Raw genomic sequence first — 22769 nt, 5'->3', positions numbered from 1 at the left:
TATTATTTTTCGTAGCATTTTCTGAATTATTCTTAAAATAAAATAATTAAAAAAAAAATCGTAATAATTTGTGAAAATTAAATTAATTTTATTATAAAAAAAAAACAAATAAAATAAAAAAACAAAATTCGAATTTTCGAATTTATTCGAAAATAAATAAGTGAAGTAAAATTTTTTCAATTATTTTTTTTTTTTTTGAATATTATGAGAAATAAATTATGCGATAATATGAATCTGACGATTTTAATAGATTGTAATAACAATAATAATAGAAAAAATTATAATAAAATTAATTATTATAATATTAAAAGAACAAATAATATTTATAATAATTATAATATTATTAATAATTATAATATAAATAACAATAATATTATGTATAATATTAAATTAGTTAAAAAAATGCCATTAATTAAAAAATTATTTATTAGTTTAATAATATTATTAACAATATTACAACAAATAAATGCATGTGGTCCCGGTCGAGGATTAGGTGGACCACGACGTAGTCGTAGATTAGTACCATTAGTATTTAAACAACATGTACCAAATGTATCTGAATATACACTTGGTGCATCTGGATTAAGGGAAGGGAAAGTGGATAGAAATAGTTCAAAATTTAAAAATTTAGTACCAAATTATAATAAGGATATTATATTTAAGGATGAAGAAGGTACGGGAGCTGATAGAATTATGTCACAGGTAAGTTATAATTTATTAATATTTTTATAATTCGATGTCTGATTTATATGACGTTCGTTCATAAAATACGGAAATGTGGAATTATTTTAAATATAGGAAATTGGTATTTTTTTTTTAAATTAAGAATATTTATTATGTTTTCGAAATTGACCGTATAATTATTAAAGAGTGCAAGAACAATACTTTCGAATTTCATTGAAAAGTTTTATATGTATATATTTTCAACAAATTTAATTAATTTCTCTATAGTAAAACTACAGCAACAAGGATAAGCTACAAATGAAAAACTGCGACATTTAATATATAGCTCAAGTTCTCGTCAATCGAGTAACAATAAAATTTTGATTTTACTCTACTTAAGCTTGAATCATAGAATACATTCGGTTTCTTTTTTATTATAAAAAGTTTCTTTTCCACAATGAATACCTAACTATACAAATGTATATCAAAATTCTAACGCTTTTTGTAATACTGAGAGCTGCAGGAATCCTGTAACTAATTAAATTTCATTATTTTCCTTCATATAATTTTTTTATTTATTGAATATTATTTTGAATCATGAATTCATGGTCTTTAAAAACAGTAGGTATAACATTTTCTCCTAGTTCATTCTTATAACAGCAGTACCTATACAATTATTTTAAATATCAAAAGTGAGAAAAGAAATGCTCAGAGTTTCTAATTTGTTTCACTATAAGACTACACAGCTATTTAATATTATTTGAAAATTGTAAGGCAGAGAGAAACATTGTTCTTAAATAGTTAGTTTTAAAATAAAATCAATTTTTTCATTGTATTTTGACCGTAAAAATTTTAAACAAACCCAGCAGTTGACATTTTTTTTTGCCAATCATTCCATTCAAATATATGGGATGAAAAAAGAAAGGAAGAATTGATTTATTTTATTTTTCATAATTTTGATTTTGTTAAGAATAGGTGCCATAATATTTAAAGGAAATCTACTGTAACGTCCTTGTTCACTTAATTTTATTGTTTCAATTGTTGTCAATTTCTTTTCATGTGATTTATGATAATGAATTTTTTTTTAATTTTTTTTTTTGTTTTTTAACTTTATTTTAAATAATGGTTTTTTGTTGTCTTGAAACTAACTGACTCTATAATTGTTTTCTCCTATTAAATAAAAAATAAATTGTTCAAATTCGTTTGTAATAAAAGACAAGAAAATCTTAAAATAGCTGATAAAATGGAACACAATATTGTACCCTCAAAGGATATGGGACTATGTTTTTCTCCAAAATACATTCAGTGGAAGCTACATAATTCGAATAACCCCATCTCTCAAAAATATCTGAATTCGAAATAGATGTAATTCAATTATTATCTAATACTAATTTTGATTATTCAATCGAATTCAATGGTAAAATTTCTATCATTACCGTGGTACATTTGTGGTACTCGTACCCCTAAGTGCTAAATATACCAAAGTTTTGTTATAATGACAGTGATTGTTACCAAACAATATATATTTTTTGAAAAGAATTGTTGAAGGAAAATTGTGTGGCACATTTGGAAAATTTCATGGTTCTCTACACTTGATCAGTTTTTTTTTTGAGAAATTTTCAATTATTTTCATAAAAAATAAATAAAAATTTTGCAATATTTTATTTATTTTTTATGAATTTCTAGAAATTTGTAACAAATTCAATTTGCATGAATAAAAAATTTTTTGAAAAAATTAAATTTTTTTTTAATTTTCATATTTTGTATTGATTCCAAATATTTTTCTAATCCAATCTACGTGTCAGTGTTAAATTATTTGTCATTTGCATTAAAAACCTAGATAAATGAATAAAAAAATATCTTTTTGACGTACCATCACAAATATTTGGAGGACATAAAATAAATTTTTTTTTATAGGAACCGCATATTATTAGTGCTTTTGTGTTATATATATATACTTATATGTATATATATAATGAGATTCACATAATTTCCAACACAAGCATCAACACTATTTAATTTCAAATTAATTTTGTATAAATTATAATTTGTCAGTTTTTACGACCAATATATTTCATATTTCATTCAAATTAATATTTAAATATACAAGTTATTCATATTTACAATAATCATTATTGTATTATTAAAAATAATTTTGTTATACAAATTTAAAATCGATTATTAAAACCATAAATATATCAAAAACCAAAATAGTTTCTATGAAATTTTTTAAAAATTTTTATTTTTTTAAATTTCCTAATTTTACTGACACCTAGATATAATGTGTATTTTAATATTTTAGATAATTATAAAAATATATTTTATAATAAAATTCCAATAAATAGCGAAATATAAAAAATATACAGATTTTTTGTATAAGTTATTAACGTTTGAAATATAAATCAATGAAAATGTATAAAATACCCAAAATATATAAAATATTTTCAAAACAGGTTCAAGTAACATACCCAAGTTGTACGGAATTTCTTTTATATTTTAAATAAACTCGGTATATTTATAATTTTTTTTTAATATTTTACAATTTTATTGAATAATTAATGAAATTTTTATTTAAAAGCAAATTAATGGAATTTAATCCAAAAAATTTTGATATGAAATATTTAAAAAAAATTTAAAATTTCAATAATTTATTGGCAATTCCCAATAATGCGATTTTACTTGGAAGTGTGATTTAAGGCGTGATCTACTCAGTCATTTTTATACATTCAACATTTTTGTTTAATTACAAAGGTTCTTAATTGTTATTATGAAAATTAATTTTAAACAAATTTTCACAATTTATTATGAACATTATAATTTTACAGCAAAAACTAATATCTACATTCTTATGACATGACTCCTACTAAAGAGACTCTGTTTTGCTATTAGAGCCTCCTGCAAGATGGTATGCATTGCATTCTGCCTATAGAATTATAATTTTTCCCTAACACACTCTTTTGACACAATAAATCTGTAGTAAGTGCAACTTGATTTTCTATTCACTTAAAGAAATTCCAACATAAAGCACATAAAAGCAATAATTTAAAATGGCACAAGCATAAATTACATTACATTAAATTTAAATTAAACAAGTTTGTGGAAAATATGTTTAAATTATGCACTTATTCATTATAACTCATGTATATATATATAAAAACAAATATGCTTGTAGGTGCATAAAGTGTTTACATTCGAATTTTTTTGATATTTAAATTAATGGTGTTAAGTGGTCATATATACTAATTATGTTTTTTATGACATATTATTAATGTTATTTAAATTGAACGTTTTATTACTATTGCGTACACATACTTTTATACATTTTTATATTTAATTGATAAACATTAAGTTAAGAGTATATATACATACATACATATCTATACTAAGTATATTTTATGCAAATTAATTTTATAATTAAAATATTAAATTCTATTTTTACATATACAATATACACACAGTACATAATCTATACGCATGTTAGCGAGTATGTACAACATATAACTGTCATAAACATAAAGCATAACTGGTTAAATATTAAATTTATTACAATTTAGTTTAACAAGTTAGTAAAATATAATAATGGTTAGTTAGGTGTAAAAAAAAAATTATTAGAAAAAACAAAATCAACACAATTTGTTTGAAATTGCATATGAAGCGAGAGAAACTTGTTGAAATGAATAAATAATAGTGATTGGCTGTTGTAAAATTAATTGCAATTTATATACCATAGATAAATGCAACAAAGTGGAAAATTTATTAAATTTTTTTTTTTATTTTGAAAAATAAAATAGTGGTTAACCATTATTTTATAACTGTTTACTATTAAGTGTTAATTATTTTTATCTAAATTTAAAATGGGTAAAAAAAAATGATTTATTAAATGTTATTTTTGGCACAAATTTGTTTTTGATGCAATCTACAAGATTTTTTAATAAGTTTGAGTACATACAACACTTCTATCGTATGCCATATGTGTAGATAAGTTCTTTAAAAAAACAAGTTTCAAGAATTTTATTGTGGTCAATAATAAAAAAAACTTTAATTTTAAAATTGCGACAAAACAAGTGAGTAATTTTTTAATACCATTGAAGATTGATTTGATAGGCAAATATACTTGTATGTGCAAGTTCCATTGTATGACATTCGAGCCTTAGTTAGTCAATTATAATTAGTCAGATTATTCAATTCAATTATAAGTCAATTATAATTCATGTTTCAGTCAAAGCCTTTGACTGAAATAATGTAAAATAGTAGCGATTTTTATTCCTAGGCTTTAAATTACTTTTACAATAATTTTCAATTGTTTAATAAATTTTTATTATGGCACCCATAAAAGTAGCATAGAAGTGATTATTAATTAATTTTGCAAGTATTGTTGAATTATTTTTTATATAAAATTTTTAGAAACTCAAATAATCAAAATCATTCAAATGAAGAATTGTAATTGCATTGATCTTGAATTCGTGGAAAATAATTTAACGCTGATTTACTAATTTATAACTTTTTTGCGTTTTTGCAATAATACCTCCGAGACGGATTTTTTTAAGTATTTTTACAATATTGTTGCATTATCTATTTAATTTAATCCACGATATAAGTATTTTGCAAATATTTTTACTATGTGTAATCTATCACCTCTAAGTATGTCATTTCACTTAATACTTATTAAGACAAATAAAGTATAATACATGCACATAGATCATAATACAATAAAATTAATAGTCTTCAATATTTCATTATTAATTGCAATGTAATAAATTATAAAAATTATTATCTATAAATTTCAATTGTTGCAATGAATAAAACAAATAATTTATAGGTGTAAATGCATTAAAAAATGTCATAAATTAAATTTCTAATACTAAAATTACATGATATAGATTTTAATAACTTTTCAGTAATTTCTATTTAATAATTATGTAATTTTTAATATCTTTTAATCATTCAAATATCTAATCTTAATTCCATTTTATCCTATATATATTATGTGTACTTAACTTTAATATCATAAATTTTCTTAAGTGCCATTTATGTGATTATTTCATTACATACTTAGTTCAATATTATGTTCATATAAGTATATACAGTATGCGCACACATAAAATATTTTGACAATTTAAATAGTATTTAAAACTTACATATAAATAGATGAACGTAAAGCAAAAATCAAAAAATAACTAAAATTCCCAATATTTGTGTCTAATATAAACTTATATCCAATAATCTCGCAATCAAATTGTTTATATAATCTAGGTTATTGCACCATAAATAAATATAAACACTTCGAAAATGAAAAAAAAAAAACAGTTTTCCTTATTTGTTGATATTCGAACGGCATACAACGCACTCAGTCAACTCAATCATTCCAATACAAAAAAAAACAAATACTTATGAGACTTTGATAAGTTACTGTCATTTCTCTGATTTTTTTTTTTGTATAACTAATATTAATGTAGATATACCTACTTGTAAATATTATATGTCTACATACATTTGTGCTATACACACGTTAATATTTATTTTTATATATATATGAGAATTTACACTCTAAAGAAACTATAAGCTTATACATTAATTACTAGGAAGCTTTATCAGCAGCAAAATATTAGGTATTTTTAATCGTATTAATTCAATTAATAAAATAAAAAGAAAAAGGAAAGCAAAATATTATTTATTAATGTTTGCAATAGCTATAAAGATAAAAATATAAATAAAAGTAGGCACTTATTGATTATTTTTTTAAGCAAGTAGTGCACATGACTGCAGATATTCACATTATGTTACTCTTAAATCTAAATATTTAGTTGATGTGCAGAAGCGTACAAATATAATTTAGTGTAATATTTCTGATACATTTACAATATTTTAGAAGTCAAACCTAAGTCTCTATTGCACCAACCTCTTTTTAATTAAAAAATTTGCAAAGTTTCTATTGCACCAAGAGCCAAAATGTTAATCAGCTATAATAGCATAGTAAAAGAATACTCTTTTAAAAAGTAAAGCAAAAGCAAAGGTGACAATGTGGCCCTGGTATGAACAAGAGAATTACGAATTTTTCAATTAATCTGTGAGAAAATCAGTATAAAAATATTGTATTTTTTACTCAAAAACTTGATAAAATTTGGTGACGCTAAGTTTTAGAACCGCCTACCTCCAAAACACCTTATGATAGAAAAAAAAATTTCACTACCAAAACATTGTAACCAAAACAATTTTGTTAAAAGAAACTTCATTTTTCGAAATAAGTCCTACTCCTCTCCAGTGGCTATTTCAAGCTAGCGTGTAATTGTTCACATTAAAGAAATAACACAATTTTCATGTTACAGTTTGAAGTACTTTAAGAACAGTGTTATTTAACTCTCACCAAAAATAATTTATCAGTGACGCGACAATGTTCTCATCTTCATTGACATTAATGTAAGCGTCTGCCTCATTCTTTCCTAAAAGAATCATCCCTTAATTTGAGATAGAGAGAACACAGGTGAACTAAATATTACTATTGCTAATATACAAATTATGCTAACACTCATTAATAAATATTTTAATTCGACTTCAATTACAGCCGTAAATTTTAAGCGTCCGCCACTCTCTTCCGAAAAGTTGAGTTACTTCAGAAAGCAATGAACTTTACATGTTTAGTTATATTGAAAATGAAAGAGTTTTGAATTAATTTATTCAATTACAACAAAAGCATTACTGGTTATGAGCATTGAGATCAAATTATATGTCAAATATATTTTTTCAATTTAAGCTCGAAAGTTATGCTTTTAATGACCTTTTTCAGAACATATGACATGCATACTTAAGTATGTGGTTACATAAAACTCCATTTTTAATTTGAGATCAAAAAATATACCGTAAAATTATGATTTTATAATTTAATAATGCCGCAATATTTTTGTTTTTACTTCTAATAACAATAATTTAATAAACTTTTATGGAAAATTTAAAAGACAATGAATGCATATTAAAAATGTATGACAGTTTTAAAGATATTCGATTAAATTAATTTTCATTTTCCGACAATATTATGATGCCGGGTCATAACCATATAACAATATTTTATATTCCCATTTGTATATATATACATACATATACGAGCATATATAACATTTATTACATATGAAATTTAATTTATAACAGAAAACAAATTCAATAAAACTAATAGGAAGAAAAAAAAATATTTAATTTAGATTATCTGGTAATAAATTTTTTTTATAATAATAAACTGCAATTTTATTTACCTTTATAAACTATAGTATAAATACGACCACATACACAAACACACTCCCTTATATTTGTGAATTTAAAAGGAGTAAAAAGACTACAATTTTTATTATGGCTTTATTTTTATTATTATTGGTAAATAAATAGCATTATAGTAAAAGATTGATTTTTAATAAGGTAATACAAACAATTATTAGCCGTCATTATAATATATAAAAAATGATAGTTCATTCATTGATAACAAAAATATGTAGAACATTTATTATTAAGATTATGAAAATGTTAAAAGGTAATTTAAAATTTTATTATGCAATAAAAATAAATTTACTTTTAAGAATTTTTTATTGTAAGTGTACATACTTGATAAGAAGGAAATTATTTCTCGCTAAGGAAGAATTTATTTCATATTTCAAAAAAGGGTCTAAGACATCGTGTTTTTCGGAAAATAAGACATCCACCGAAAAGAAGCCCTATAGAGATTTTTGGAACTTTTTGTAAGCCCTCCCCCGAAAATAAGTCCTGGTTAAAATAATGTGTAAAAAATAATTCATTAAAAATGATTCTGTGTAAAAGAAATAAATATTTAATAAAAATGTATAAATATATACTTTTTTGTCCTCCCCGAAAATAAGCCTTAGCGCATATTTTGGAAGAAAAAAGAAAGTGAAACAATGTCTTATTTTCAGAAAAACACGGTATAATGTTTATACCTTACAATGTACGAGACCTTACTCATACTACGTAAAAGAAAAATTACACTAAAGCATTGATTAAAAATTTTTTACTGTTAATTCTAATCGACATTTTGTTTAAGTCATATGAATCATAATGGACAGAAGAAGAAAGTCCCTATTTTTGTGTGAAATATTTTTGGTTGCGATACTGCAATTTTCAAGTTTTTAAAAGTCTAACATTTTTAAAGTGGTAAAGCCTGTAAGTAGCGCCGCACACGCCATATATGCAAAGTAAGTATTTGCAACGAGCGTAAAAATAATTTGAAAACATATACCCATATACAAACATTGCAAAATTAAAAGCTGAAAGTTTAAGCCCAGGCTTTAATTGTATGACTGAAATTTTGCGTTCAGTATGATAAAATTATAAGAAAATGATTTATTTTGCGCAATATGCAATATTTATTGCAATTTGTTCATTGCCTTAAAAGAACGGAATGGAAAGAAACGGCCAAAGGACGCTGAACAATTCAGAACCGAACTCGCCTGTAAGCATACGAATGGGCAAACGAATCGAATAGTCAAAAATTAATGAGCTCTCCTTTTTTCGCTTGTTATTAAAGAAGCAGTTGAATAAAGAACTGGTTATTAATTAAATTCACTTCTAAAAAATAATCATAATAACCGCCATTAAACATTTTTAATTACTTTCTAAAGCACTGTTTTGTTTGGCAATAATGTGTAAATACAAAAATAGTTACATTAACATTAACAAAGTGTTAATGTTTAGCCCTTGTTATAGGATTTTAGAATTACATAAACTTTAATAATAAAGAAACTTGATTTTTAAAAAGCAAAACGAAAACTTTGCGTTACTCAAGTAATTAAAATAAACAAAAAAAAATTAGTGTACCCAAAATTGACCCAAAAAATTTTCTCACACTCTTAATAAGCGTTAACTATATACCTTTTTAATAAACAAGCTTCTGAATGAATTTCCACGGAAATTTCTTGTTTCCAGTTACATACAAAATAGAGTAAAGAAGCCCAGACGTAATCTTAATTAGATTTTAACTTGATAAAACTGTTAAGATATGAAAAATTTCCAAATTATTATTTTTTGTTTGCATATCAAAAGTTCAAAAACTTTATTTTTCATTTAAATAAAGTCTACCATATAAGCGTGTCATTTAGAAATGTTTCCAATAAGTCTGCGGTGGATGCAATATTGTACACTGCGTGTTATTCATTTTTACGTTAATTGTAGAATGACTTGAATAAAATCGTCTGGGACTCTGGAAGTTTTTCTTAAAAATTTATTTGATAAAACTTTATACTCAAAGTTCACCAAGTCGCAAGACATTCATATACCCACATATGTCTGTTTATATTTACAAATTATGACTGAAAATTTTTTTGTGTATATATAATTTGGTGAAGTTTACTAATTTTATATTGTGATATTTTAAGAGATTAATGACTTTTGTTTCATTTCTTATTGTGGTGGATAAAATAACAAGTCAAACATTAAAAAATCTTAAATTTTTATTTTTTAATGTGTTGCAAATTTGTCTGATCTTTTTGATCTTCTGTCCAAATTCAAAAATGTAAAGGTAAAATGATGTGAAATACATGTATAAATAATTATAAAAACCAAAAAAAAAAATTAAACTGTATTAATAAATTGAAGAATAAAAATTATACAAACAAACTTGGGAAAGTGCTTTACACACAGCCATATACATTTGTATATATCGTACAAACATGTATGTGTACATTATATGAGCAGGCTTAGGTCGTTATACTTCTGAATTAGATGTTCTTGTGGCGCTATATCGAAGTTGGCATACATAAAATATGTAAGTATGTATGGTGTATGACGTTTACAATTTATAAAATTTGTCGATCTTTAGTTATACGAATACCGCTTGAACAGTTTCTAGGGATTTTTGTTTTATTATACAATTCACAAATTTACATGTACATATATATGTGGTACAGCGTAAAATTGCTATGAAATCTACCTAAACTTTGTAAACACTCTAAATAAATATTGCTTATGCGTAAAGAGGAGTTTAGATCAGGAGCCTTAGGCAGGCTTCCTGTAATTGTAATTGGAGCAATCCAAACAACGGGTCCCGATAGCTGCCATGCAAATCAGAAAGGTTATTTCAAATATTTCAAAATCTATTCGAGGCAACTCCATGAAATTTTGTAAGAAAATGCTGAGTATTATAGCTTATACACTGAGATAATACACTAAGAGAGCCTAAAAATTTTGCTCGTCTTTCTCACTATATAGGTTTTCATTTTTCAAAATCAGATTGTCATAGTGTAGGACTAAAACTTAATTTTAGTAATCCTTTTGCGTATAATTTTTAAATGTAATTCTATGCAATAGCAGAAACTTTTAAAAATAAAAACGCTAATATAACAAAAATTTTATTGTTCAAATGCGCTTGACACATTCTTGTTTCTAACATTGTAGTCCTCCTTTAAAAAAAACACATCACACAGGCTCTTAAGTAAATCATTAATATACCTACATACATATATAAATATGCAAGTACAGTGCAGAACTATGCCTGAGAAGAACTGTGTGTAAAACGTTTTGTATTAAGCTTTGCGGTCATAATAGCTAAAGTTATTAAAAATCTCTAATCATATTTTGAAATAATCAATAAAAAAATCCATTCCGAATTAATGCGTTTTTATAACATTAAAAAATCATTGAAAAAATAAATTTCAATATTTACAGTTATAAAAGATCTATAATCGCAACTAAAAATCTCACAATTAAAAACTCATAAAAGTAAAATATTTTTTTTTTATTCTTTTCCTTTCTTATCTTTACATTTTATTCTCAATTCAACTTTAATTACCCTCTCTAGTCTCTGTACGTTCTTAAAGGCGCAACTCGCTTATACATTCATACTGTATATAACTTTAATATTCATTAAATCGCGTAAATGAATACACATGTATGTGTCTATACGTACGCTATTCAAACACTTAACTTGTACAATATTTGTATAAAGTGTTATTAATAGAATTTTTAATATTAAAACAAATTTTGCTGAATTTGCAAATTTAATTATCTTAAATAGACTAAACATACAAACAGCGTTAACTATTATTATGATGACTCAATATTTGAACCGACAAAGGATTTACAAAATATTCTAAGATGAATAAAAATATTAACGATGACGATAATGTTGTGTATAGTGATTAAAATGCTTGGTGTTTATTAGTAATAACAATAATTGTGATGATGATGAGTTAAAGCCTTTCCTTTTGTAATTCATACATATAAGCTTCAATTTTTGTATTTTATTTGGTCGGAGTAAATAATAAATTAATTGATATTGCAAAAAAAAATTAAAGACTAACTGAATATATGTCACTAACTTAAATAAACTGGAACTTTTGTTCATTTCTATAGATTTAATGGCATTCTGTTATATATTTCGTTCTGAGAGTGGCTTTTTGTACCTGTTGCGCTTGTTGCCAAGTTATAGAGGGATCGATATAAGGTGGTCAAATTTTGTAATAACATAATCTTTAAATATCTTCAGTAACTATATTCTTTATTTTTTTTAGCATAAGTATGTATGTTCCAAAATAATTCCAAAATTATTGCATACTTTCAGGGAGAAAAACTAAAAACGTAACATAATGGTCGAATTTGATAGTTAATTAGATCTTTAAGTAAAAATACTTATAGTTTTAAATAACAGGACATTTGCCTTTCGTTTTTGTTTATTATAAAACTCGAAAAGTTTGCAGTTTCGGAATAATGAAGCGTTGAGAACTAAAATTTCGTTAATGTCTGAAAAGTTCTAAGATTTAAAATCCTTTACCGTCTAATATAAAAGCGATATCAAAAAATTAAAAAAAAAATGCGTTTAAAATAAGGGCTATTTTTAACGATAATTTTAATTATGCCGTTTCAAATGAAGAAAAAGAAAGTCCTTACTTTCACGAATAAATGGACGAACAGATTGAACTAAAAAACTGTTTCGCTAATTTTGTTAGAAAAGTGAAAAAAAAAATATTTTGCAATTTTCGGATTTCCTCTTATCCAAGCTCAACTATCGAACTGGCTCAATTGTTAAAAATCCCCTTAAGGATGTATAAAGTGGTGTTCTTTGTCTAGGAGTAATGTAAAACTTTGCTTTGCAATCGTAATTTTTGTATTCCAATCTTATTATAATTTTCTTTTAAAATAAATTTAATTATAAGATTAATTTAATTTTACATTTACAAATATCTTGATTATTATCATTCAATTGATTATCATTATCATTATCATACTACAAAAATCACCATCTCTCTTTCAAGGCGTTTATTGAACATTAGCGATTTTATCAGCATCCATAATCATAAAATAAACAAAATATTAATTTGAAAAATATTTGATGAGCATTGAATTGTTGAATATTTGAACAATCCGCGTAATAATCTTGATAATTAATTTTTATTTTTCTGTTATTTTTTCACTATTTAAAAAAAAATTTCCAAGAATTTAAAAGAAAATATTTTTTTTTTCTTTAAATTTACTGTACTCTCTATACACATACATGCATACTTACATAATGTAGCTCTAGTATATGAAAACACCAATTTCCGGTCAAATAAAGTTTACTGATAATGGAAAATATTTTTTTTGTGTAAGTCTTAAGTTCCTTTGTCAATACACGATTAATATAATTGCCCTATAATATTTTTACATTGAATAATGCATATAAAAGCCATATAAATGCGGCTATCGGCAATATAAAGATTAACTCAAGAGAGTTGAGTATTGAAGAAAAAATGTAAAACAGAAAAAAACACTAAGAATTCGTAAAATCATGTACAAAGGATTTTGTGTGTGTTTTTTTTATATTGCCTGTAATAAATCGATAATTGTTTTTAATGTCCTAAATAAACAAAATTTTCGGTATTTTTTGCCTTTTACAGGTGTTCAATTCGACCAAATCTAGCTATTAAGTTTTGCTTCGTTAAAATGTTTATGTAAATGTTTGAAAACAAATTTTAAGGACAACAAAAACATAAACATTCTATTTTTTATTATGACAAGAGAAAAAAAAAGGAAATATGCTAATTAACATAAGATTTTTGTTTATTAAAGTTTTTGTTATTTCAAGAATTTTATTTGTATGGGATCAGGAAAATATTTTGATTTCAGGTTTGATTCTGATTTGCTTCTCAACCTGACAGGTATCGTCGAAAATTATTGAGAAGTTTAAATATGCAGTTGTCAATTTTGACTTTTGTTAGTGTTGCCATATTAATCTGATTTAAAAAAACACTTGATGCAACATTTATTCTACTTTTCTCTGAATTTTATAATTTGGTTCCATATTTGTATTTTGCTTCTAATATTTTTCTTTAAATTTGAATAAAATTGAGATCGACTAATTTTAATTTTTAAAAAAAAATTTCATAAAAAAATTGAGTGGTTTTTTTGTCACAAGTGTATATGGTAAACTCTGATAAGAAACCAATTATAATTTTGACATATTTAATTAGCTGCCATAAAAAAGGGTACATGCCACATTTCGATTATGTCCTTTTTTCACCAAACTCCAACTTAGTTAAATCAAGATAACATTTATTATATTTATTTTCAAAACTCTGATCCAAAGCATTATCAACTAAAAAGAAAACAAAAAATGCAAAATTAAATTCTTTTTAATTTTGAAAGCGTGTAATAAAAATTAATTTAAGTTTTTGTGTTATTCTGACTTTGTGTTTTGAGTTTTGTCTTGATATTTTTATATACTGTCATAAAGAGGAGAGTGGTGATTAAATTTATGGTTGAGCTTTTTGGTAATTTTGCATGTTCCTTTCATTTTATTTAATTTTCATTCTGGTTTCGTTTTTTTTTTTTCGTTCATTTGTAATTAACTTTAATTTATCGCATACTAAATTTACCACTGTATTTTATTAAATTTTTTTTTTTTACTTTATTTCTTGTTTTCTTGTATTTAACATATAAGAGTAAAATTTACCGGCAAAATTTCTTTTAATTTGTATTTAGAATGCTGTGATTATCTTGAACTCTTAACAAGAAGGTGTATTCATTTAAATCAATTTAAGAAAAGGTAAAAAATACTTAAGGTAATTTTAGAGATAAAAAAATATTTATAAAATTATCTTATGTATTCTTCATTTTCTCATATATCGAGATAAGAGTTTTCTCTTCTTTAAGGAGTTTCTCAACAATAATTACAAATAAAAAAGAAAAGAAAAATTCTATATGAATTGCTTCTCTCTGGCAATATTAAAGGATGACGTTGAGCATGATAATCGATTTTGAGTACACTAGAATAATTCTGAAGCGGAATAAATGAAATTTTGAGTCGATTCGAATGCTTCTTAAACTATGAAAAGTGTATATGAATACTATTATTGAAAAAATTAATTTTCAATTTCATTAATTATTGATTCAATCCTTGATTCTTTCCAAAATGGAAGTAAAACTTTATCGCCTCAAAAAAATATTTAACAAAGCAAAAACAAAAGCATTAACAGATATAGCAATTAAACACAACTATATGGTAACATTTAACATGAAATATTGTGCATATTTTATATTTCATATTTGGAATTGTTACGAACTCCTCTTAAGTTCACAATTAATCAAAAAAAAAAGTCAACATTTGAGTGAAAATAAAACAAAAACCAAAATTTATTAAAAATGCCTACGCAATAAATTTTTCAAATCGCTTCCAAATTGAAAATTTTAAAAGCTCTGCCTTATCGGAGTTACTCAATTTCAAACAGTAAATGGAATAATAAATTGCACTTTTTATTTATTTACTTAAGATGAACGAACGAACACTTGTTTTGCTGATGTCGATTGTCCAGCTGTTAGTTACTATCAAGGACAATAATAAATCATACATTAAGCAATTATTCAATAAAATTAATCTATAAACTTAAAATATGTCGAAATGAAGTCCTAATTTGGTGATACTGTTAAAGAGATATACATATACAAGTAAATTTAGTTTAATTTTTTCATGATAGCATTAAAAACCTTACCACACCTTAAATACGCTACTGTGTCATTCCACATATACCTACATACATACATCTATTTTACATTTCTGATGAGGTTCAAAAAGCTAAAACAAATTTAGAATTTTTATTTGTTTCTGCTGTTGTTTTTTTATATTATTATAAATTAAAGTATTTTCGTGTTAATAAATGATTAGTAAAAGATAAAAGATTGAAAATTGATTTCATTAAAATCAAATTAAAGGTAATTAAATTAAAAAAAAAAGGTAAATATTAATTTCAATGATTTTTATGGTTTAAATATTTATAAGAATAAAATGTCAGTGGGTAGTTTTTTTTTGTATAAAAAAATAAAAATATTGCGTCATTTGCATTATGGCAATGATTGCTGAAAATCAAAAAAACAAAAATTGTGATTTTAAAATTCAAATTACTTTAGGAATTTGTTTAAGAAAGTCTTTAATTTTAGTGAATTCAAAACGGGTTTATAATGTGAAAGAAATTTTGTTTCGAATTTTTCTAAATATAAAAATGTGATCGAGCACATACGAATTTGTTCAAACTTGAAAAGGCAGTTACTGTACAGCAGAAAATTGATATTTATTGAACCTCTAATTGTTTTCGATGGAATCATCAAGCCTGCAAAGTATAAACGAACATTTTTAGAGAAAACTTAGGAAAAAGCTCCAAATATGAGTTTGAAAAACTAGTTCATTTTTTGCAAGACAAAAAGGGAAAGCAAATGTTTCCAATATTAGACTTCGATTTTCGGAGAACTTTTCCCGCTAGCTCGGAATGCAAACTTAGGGCTTTGACGTGAGTTCGAATGAGAACCTGTGGTCCATGTTTACAGCTGAGAAATTAGAAAATCCTCTTAGCTTTAACCCTTCTGTCTATACCTACATACCCGGGTATGTTTTCAAAGTTTGGTTGTTAATAACTTTACCGTTATGCAACCAAATGAATTTAAATTTCATGAATTCTCAAATTGGACAATTATTTGTGAATTTTTTGCAATATTAGGAAAAAAATGTTTCCCCAAGTCATAGGATATGCCTTAAAAAAAAAATTGTCGTAGTATCAATACCTAACATACCCGGGTATGTACATATGTTTTGTATGAAATATAAGGTTTTTTTTTTACATTACTTTCGAAATAAAAAATATTAATTGCAGTAACGAAAAATATTTTTATTTCTTAAAAAATTTTTTTTTTCATTATTATAAAAAAATATTAAAAAACATAAATTATATCCAGTGCATAAACAATAGCAAAAAAAATAAAACAATAACAAAAAGAAATGGTTGATTCAGTCTTATTTCTACAGAATATAATAGATTATTTGCATGAAATACATTTATGAATTACGACACTGTGATCATTGCAAACTGGCCGCTCACATTCTACACATGACTTTCTTGTTGGTCGACGTCTTTTCTCCGCCAATGAGCTGCAAAAGAAACAGTTGCCCACAATTTTTTTTCTTCCACTATTATCTCTTTCCGGAACATCAGCTCGTCATTTTCTTCTCCAAAAACTTTTTTTAGAAAGCTTTGTTGCTCTTTTTCTGACAAACTGACAAACCAAAAAATATGAAGTACAAAATATGGTTTTAAATTTGCTATAAAAATGTTATAAATATTCATTATAATTATAAATAGATTTTACACTTACTTATAGAAATCATCTTCATCTGATATTTCACCTGTCATGATTTTAAATTACTGACCAATGATTTCAAATTTTAAAATTCAACAAATGAAAACTTTCCACACGTTTACTATGTTAGTTACTAAAATTTTCGTTAAAACTCTACTCAAAAATATCAACAAAAATATAATGGGGATTCCCCGAAAAGAAGCTATGTTTTTGTAACAATTGTGAATAATAAAGAATTATATTTAAGTGATAATTGTGAATAAACAGACATGTCATAAATTTCCCGAAGGTGGCTAATTTTAAAATGCTATGAAAGATATGTCAATAAATATACATGCGTAATTCTAAATTCATATAAAATGTATTGCATACCGGGGTATGTTAGGTGTTGACGGAACGTATATATTTTAGGTATAGACAGAAGGGTTAAGAGATCAATATTTGATTCAATATTTCTTTATTATGTTTTTTTTTACTGAAACGGAAGAATAATTTCCGTACAAATTTCGTTAGAGCGCTTTATGAAAACATGCATATTACTCGATTTCTCTCGAATTTGTAGTTTTTGGGCGAACTCCAATGTATCTGTAATTGCTTATGAGTTATTATATAAGTTTTGACACGTTTTTCATTCGATTATTCAAAAATTATTATTTCAAATACAAATGCAAGAACAAAACTTTACCCATCAAGAAAATATACATATATCTCATATTTGAAATCATCAATTTCGTAATTATGTTCGAGCCCTGCATTAACATTAACTTACACATACTATTTATAAACCATAAAACATAAAAATTTTTATGAGAAATACAAAGTGTTCCTTGCTTTTTCTTTCTTTTTTGTTTCTGTATTTCTGAATTTCATACAAGGTACTTGCATTTTAATCATTAAAATATTTTCTAGAACATTTTAGCTCAAATTACTTAACATTTAATAGTACAAGTATTTTAAGTACACCAAAACGAAGAGAAAAAAAAACACAATTTAAAAAAATTAACATGAGAATAAAAGAATAAAAATCCTACTAACCGACAAAAACTATAAGAAAACAATTAAAGAACAAAAAACAAAAGAAAACCTAAAAACCGCATTCATCATTTCAATACTTACACACAAATATACACATACACAAACTTATACACATCATCGGTGGTTCACCTGAATCATTATTAACTTTTATATGGATTCATTTCCAGGGCCACAAAACAAAAATAAAAGAAAACCCATTAAACGACTATGAAACAGCTATAATAACAACATTATGAATAAAGAACACTGATTTCTGGCATATTATACATATTTGACTAAATTTTTTGAAACGGAATAACTTACTTCCTTTTTTGATTTATTAGCGGCGAGCGCCTTATAATGTTATTTTCATATTTCTATATACACAATCTACTTAACACAAAAAACCAAAAAAAAAAAGTAATCAATAAACTAAAGGACATTATTAAAAATAAACCGTAAATTAAAAATAACAACACAAAAAAAATTTCTTACCCCTTTTTATTAAAGGCAGAAAAAAACAAACGCGACACAAAAAAAGTCATTACCGTGGCGCAGATCATGCAAGTAACTGCACACACAGTTGTTTCGATTTTGGTTATTATCAATAATGTACAACATGACGATAATGTGCAATACATATGTGTGTATGGTTGTATACTCATAATGTAACGGAATATTTTGTAAATATAATATGAAGCGCACACGAATCTAAACGAATTTTATAACTTTTTAATTCAAGTAAAAAATTATTAATTTCCTTCTGAGATTTTTTGGTAATTTTTTCTTTTTTTTTTCTACTTGCATAACATCATTGTATTACGAGATTTGAAAAAGCAAAAAAAAAAAATGAATAAAGTTCTTTGGTGTAATTCAATACCCTGATTGGCCTTTAAAAATTGAATAATGAAAATAAAAAATGAAACAAATTAAAAGGGATAAAACAAAAACAGCAACAAAAAAAAAACAAATTATCTTTAGTAAAATAAACAATGAGTTCACAACGCTCGGCGTTATTGTAGTCTTATAGATAGGTATGTGTACCCATGTGCATGTAGAAATGTGCTTACTAGCTGTAGGACAGGAAACTATGTTATAAATGTTAAATTGATTTAAGAAATGTATACACAGAGATACTTAGGCGTACATGTGTACTAACTTTATATACTGTCTAAGTTAAATATAAGAACGTCAACTTGTTTTTTTATGAATTTGAAAGCGATATAGAGAGGATATACTTTCTCTTTTTTGCTCTCATTAATTTTGATTTTATGTGTAACTCGATTCGTATATTGTAACATGGAGTGGGAATTTTATTTTGTTATGTAAATGTACCCAATTATCGAAATGTAATGACAAATTATCAAAGTAGAAAGTGAATTAAAAATACATTTATAGCTTTGGCAAAATGTTAAAAACCAAATGTGTTTTTAATGAGACGGAATAGTGAGAAAAAAGCGGTTCAATAGAATGTGAAAGACGCAGTTTTAAGTAGACTTTCTTTAAACCTCTAATTGGCTTAGTTTCTTGGCTATCCTATGCTCCATAGTAAGTGCCCCATCAATATCCCAAATATTTGCCCTATTATACATTAATAACACCGCCGTTCTCATTTCTTTTTTTCACGGAGCGAGGACTCTTGTATTCTGTACTGTACACGTATTTATTCTTCAAAACTTCCTCTACTCGTAATGACTAGTTGATGCCTTCATGTATTCGGCCAGTTTATTTGGTTCCCTGCAGACCCTGGCAAGCTCCAGGATTAAAACTCAGCACAAATTAAAATCAGCACAAAGTAATCGTCGACACATCCGTCAAAGTTGTCCAAGCACGCTCCTTCAGTGCTTCACGAGATAGGAATCAGAAAAATGTAGTCTTTGGAAAATTTTAAGGTTTAAGTTTGTTATGGAGTAGTTTCATCAGTTTCCGTCAATGTGTTTATTTAAAAGTTTACTTACACAAAGTAAATTTCTTATTTGCTTTTTAACATTTTACTTGACTTACGAGTATTACCAAATTTTCAAGAAAAGTATTTCATTTACTTTTACATTTTACTTTGATATTTTGAATATTTTAAAAAATATGCAAATAAATTTTCACCTTTGAATATTTTATTTTGTAAATTTCCAAAATATGTAAATTATTTGATACGAATAAATTTGTAACGTACTGTCATGCATCTTTTTATTACACAAAATAAGGGTATAATTTTGTTTTTGACAAATCAATTGCCTACATGTGCTTAGATGACATTCTTAACCCTACATATCAATATCTTTATCAATAACAAGGAAGTTTATTTCTTAATAAAATAAAAATAAGTGCCCCTAAAATGTAATAAGGCCACCATGTTTGTATCTTCTATTATAACATTGTATTATTATATGTACATACATAATTTAATAAAAAGTGCAATCCTTAAACGTATATGCACACTTTATGGCACTTCAACTGTAAAAGACAAGTGATGATACACGCGTTAATACTTTTTCTAAATTAATTTTCATTCAAGTATTTTCGAGTATTCTAAAGGGGGAAATGTTGTAATTGAATAGTTACTGCTTAAATTTATTGATTTAAAGTTTATTATAATAAATAACCCTGCAATGCTCGTATATTTGGTAGTTGTTTACATTTTACAGATTGCTATGATTTGGTTAATATAGACGAAGTTTATATATTTCATTGGAAGTTTTGTAATTGCTTTTTTCAACTTATTCATCTTTATCTAAGTCGATGATAGGGAAAGAAACGGTTTTCCCAGTTTCGAACATGGTTACAGGAAAAAATTTTGAAATGGGTGTTTGATTAGGTGGAAAGATGCTATTTAACGATATGGTTTTGAGATTTTCTTTAGCAATATTAATAATTTCAATTTGTAATATTAGGAAAAATTAAGGAATTAACTAATTATAGGAAAACTACTAACTCACAGATTTTTGTTTTGAATTACTTGAGAACACAAGCTATTCAATTATAACTTTCTGCAACTCACACAACGTAATTTTACATTCACAATTCGTATAATTTAAATCTGTACAACTGCAAAATGATTTGGGTATGCATAAATATGACTGTCGACCTCAAATCATATTATGTAATTTTCTCAATTAGTAATCATATCGATTCACTATTATTAACGATTTACAAGTTGAATATGATTAAATTCTCTTTTCCTTTATGTCTGCATACAATTAAATCTGTTGGTACCACAATTATTAATACTAGATTATTATAATTTTGCATAAAACGTGAATCTTAACTTAGCGATTTAATCAGATTTATTTTTCGATAACATTTATAATTTGTGCTTCCATATTTCAAAATATGACCATGTATTTTAAAAGATATTAATAATTTGAATATTGAACAATTCCAAATAAGAATTAAAAAATATTTAAGAAAAAAAATCAAACGAAATGAAAGTAAAATCGTATCAAACCAATAGTTTATAATGTAGGAGATTTTCATTGAACAAATAAGAACGTGTACCTTTTTAAAAATTTATTCTCATTAAAATACGACAATTAAATTATTGCATACTTTTCGGATGAAAAACCCGAATTTCTATTTTTTTTTTAATTTTCGGAAAACAGAAATTAAAAGGAACGTTAACGTTATAGTCGGATTCGACACCTCAGTTACGAACGTTTTTATGACAATAATGGTAACGACCATTGTGACATTCTTATATGGGCTTCTGGCGAAAGCCCTCTATTCCATCTTTTAATAATTTTGAATTATAATTTATTTATTATAAATATGTAGACGGTAAAACGGTGGGTTTTGCAAGTTTTCCGAGAGGAGTCATTGGTTAAGCGAACAAACTGAAAATAATAAGCACATATTTTCGAATTTATATTGGAAATGTGCTAAAAAATTAAATCTATTTTAAAGATAATTAATTTTTGCTTACTTTTTTAATTTTAATTCTTCAAAATGAAGAAATCTTTTGTTCACGACTATGTAAACATATTAAATGCCCGCAATTTTATGTGCTCTGTAATTTAAATAATAAATCCCTTAATATACTTTAATATAGATTTTAAATAAATATTTTTTCTTCTCAATTTTAATTTAAATTTGATTAAAAAAATCTTAAAAAATAATCAGAATAATTGAGTTTATTTAAAGTTTTTTTATTTGAAAATATGAAGTCTTATGAATCACGTCATCATTTCGATATTATCGTCAAGAAAGATCGATAATTCCCACGAAAGTAATTTATAGATTCGATGATTTATTTGGGACGAAAAAAAAAATTTCCAATATTTGTTTATTTTTTTTTTTAATAATTTTTAAAATATTTTGTATGTTTCTCTACAGAGAAGGAAAAGAAAATAAGCTAAGCGCACAATTTTGTTATGGTTAGATTTTTTTTTTCTTCAATTTTTTTTTTAATTTCGATCTCCTAAGATTGATAAACAATTTTTTTTTTGTTTTAAAATTTTATGCTTCTTTAGGAACTGAATTAATTCCCATGTATGTGTTTTCAAAAA

The 22769-nt window shown here is 24.9% G+C and overlaps 1 protein-coding gene across 1 annotated transcript in view; it reads left to right on the top strand.

The window, feature by feature from the left end:
• Nucleotides 1-435: 435 nt before the first annotated feature.
• Nucleotides 436-22769, top strand: part of LOC129611889 (protein hedgehog) — a gene marked incomplete at its 5' end in the record, with an annotated part of 57588 nt that continues 35254 nt past the window's right edge. Inside the window, one exon of the mRNA XM_055525304.1 lies at nt 436-702. Within this exon, the coding sequence (XP_055381279.1) occupies nt 436-702 (267 nt within the window). The remainder of the gene's footprint in view (nt 703-22769) is intronic.

This window comes from Condylostylus longicornis, unplaced genomic scaffold (genome assembly GCF_029603195.1).
Source record: "Condylostylus longicornis isolate FDR11 unplaced genomic scaffold, ASM2960319v2 ptg000055l, whole genome shotgun sequence".
In the NCBI taxonomy this organism is placed as follows: Eukaryota; Metazoa; Arthropoda; class Insecta; order Diptera; family Dolichopodidae; genus Condylostylus; species Condylostylus longicornis.
The sequence above is the reverse complement of the archived record's forward strand: the minus strand, read 5'-3'. Positions and strand labels throughout refer to the sequence as shown.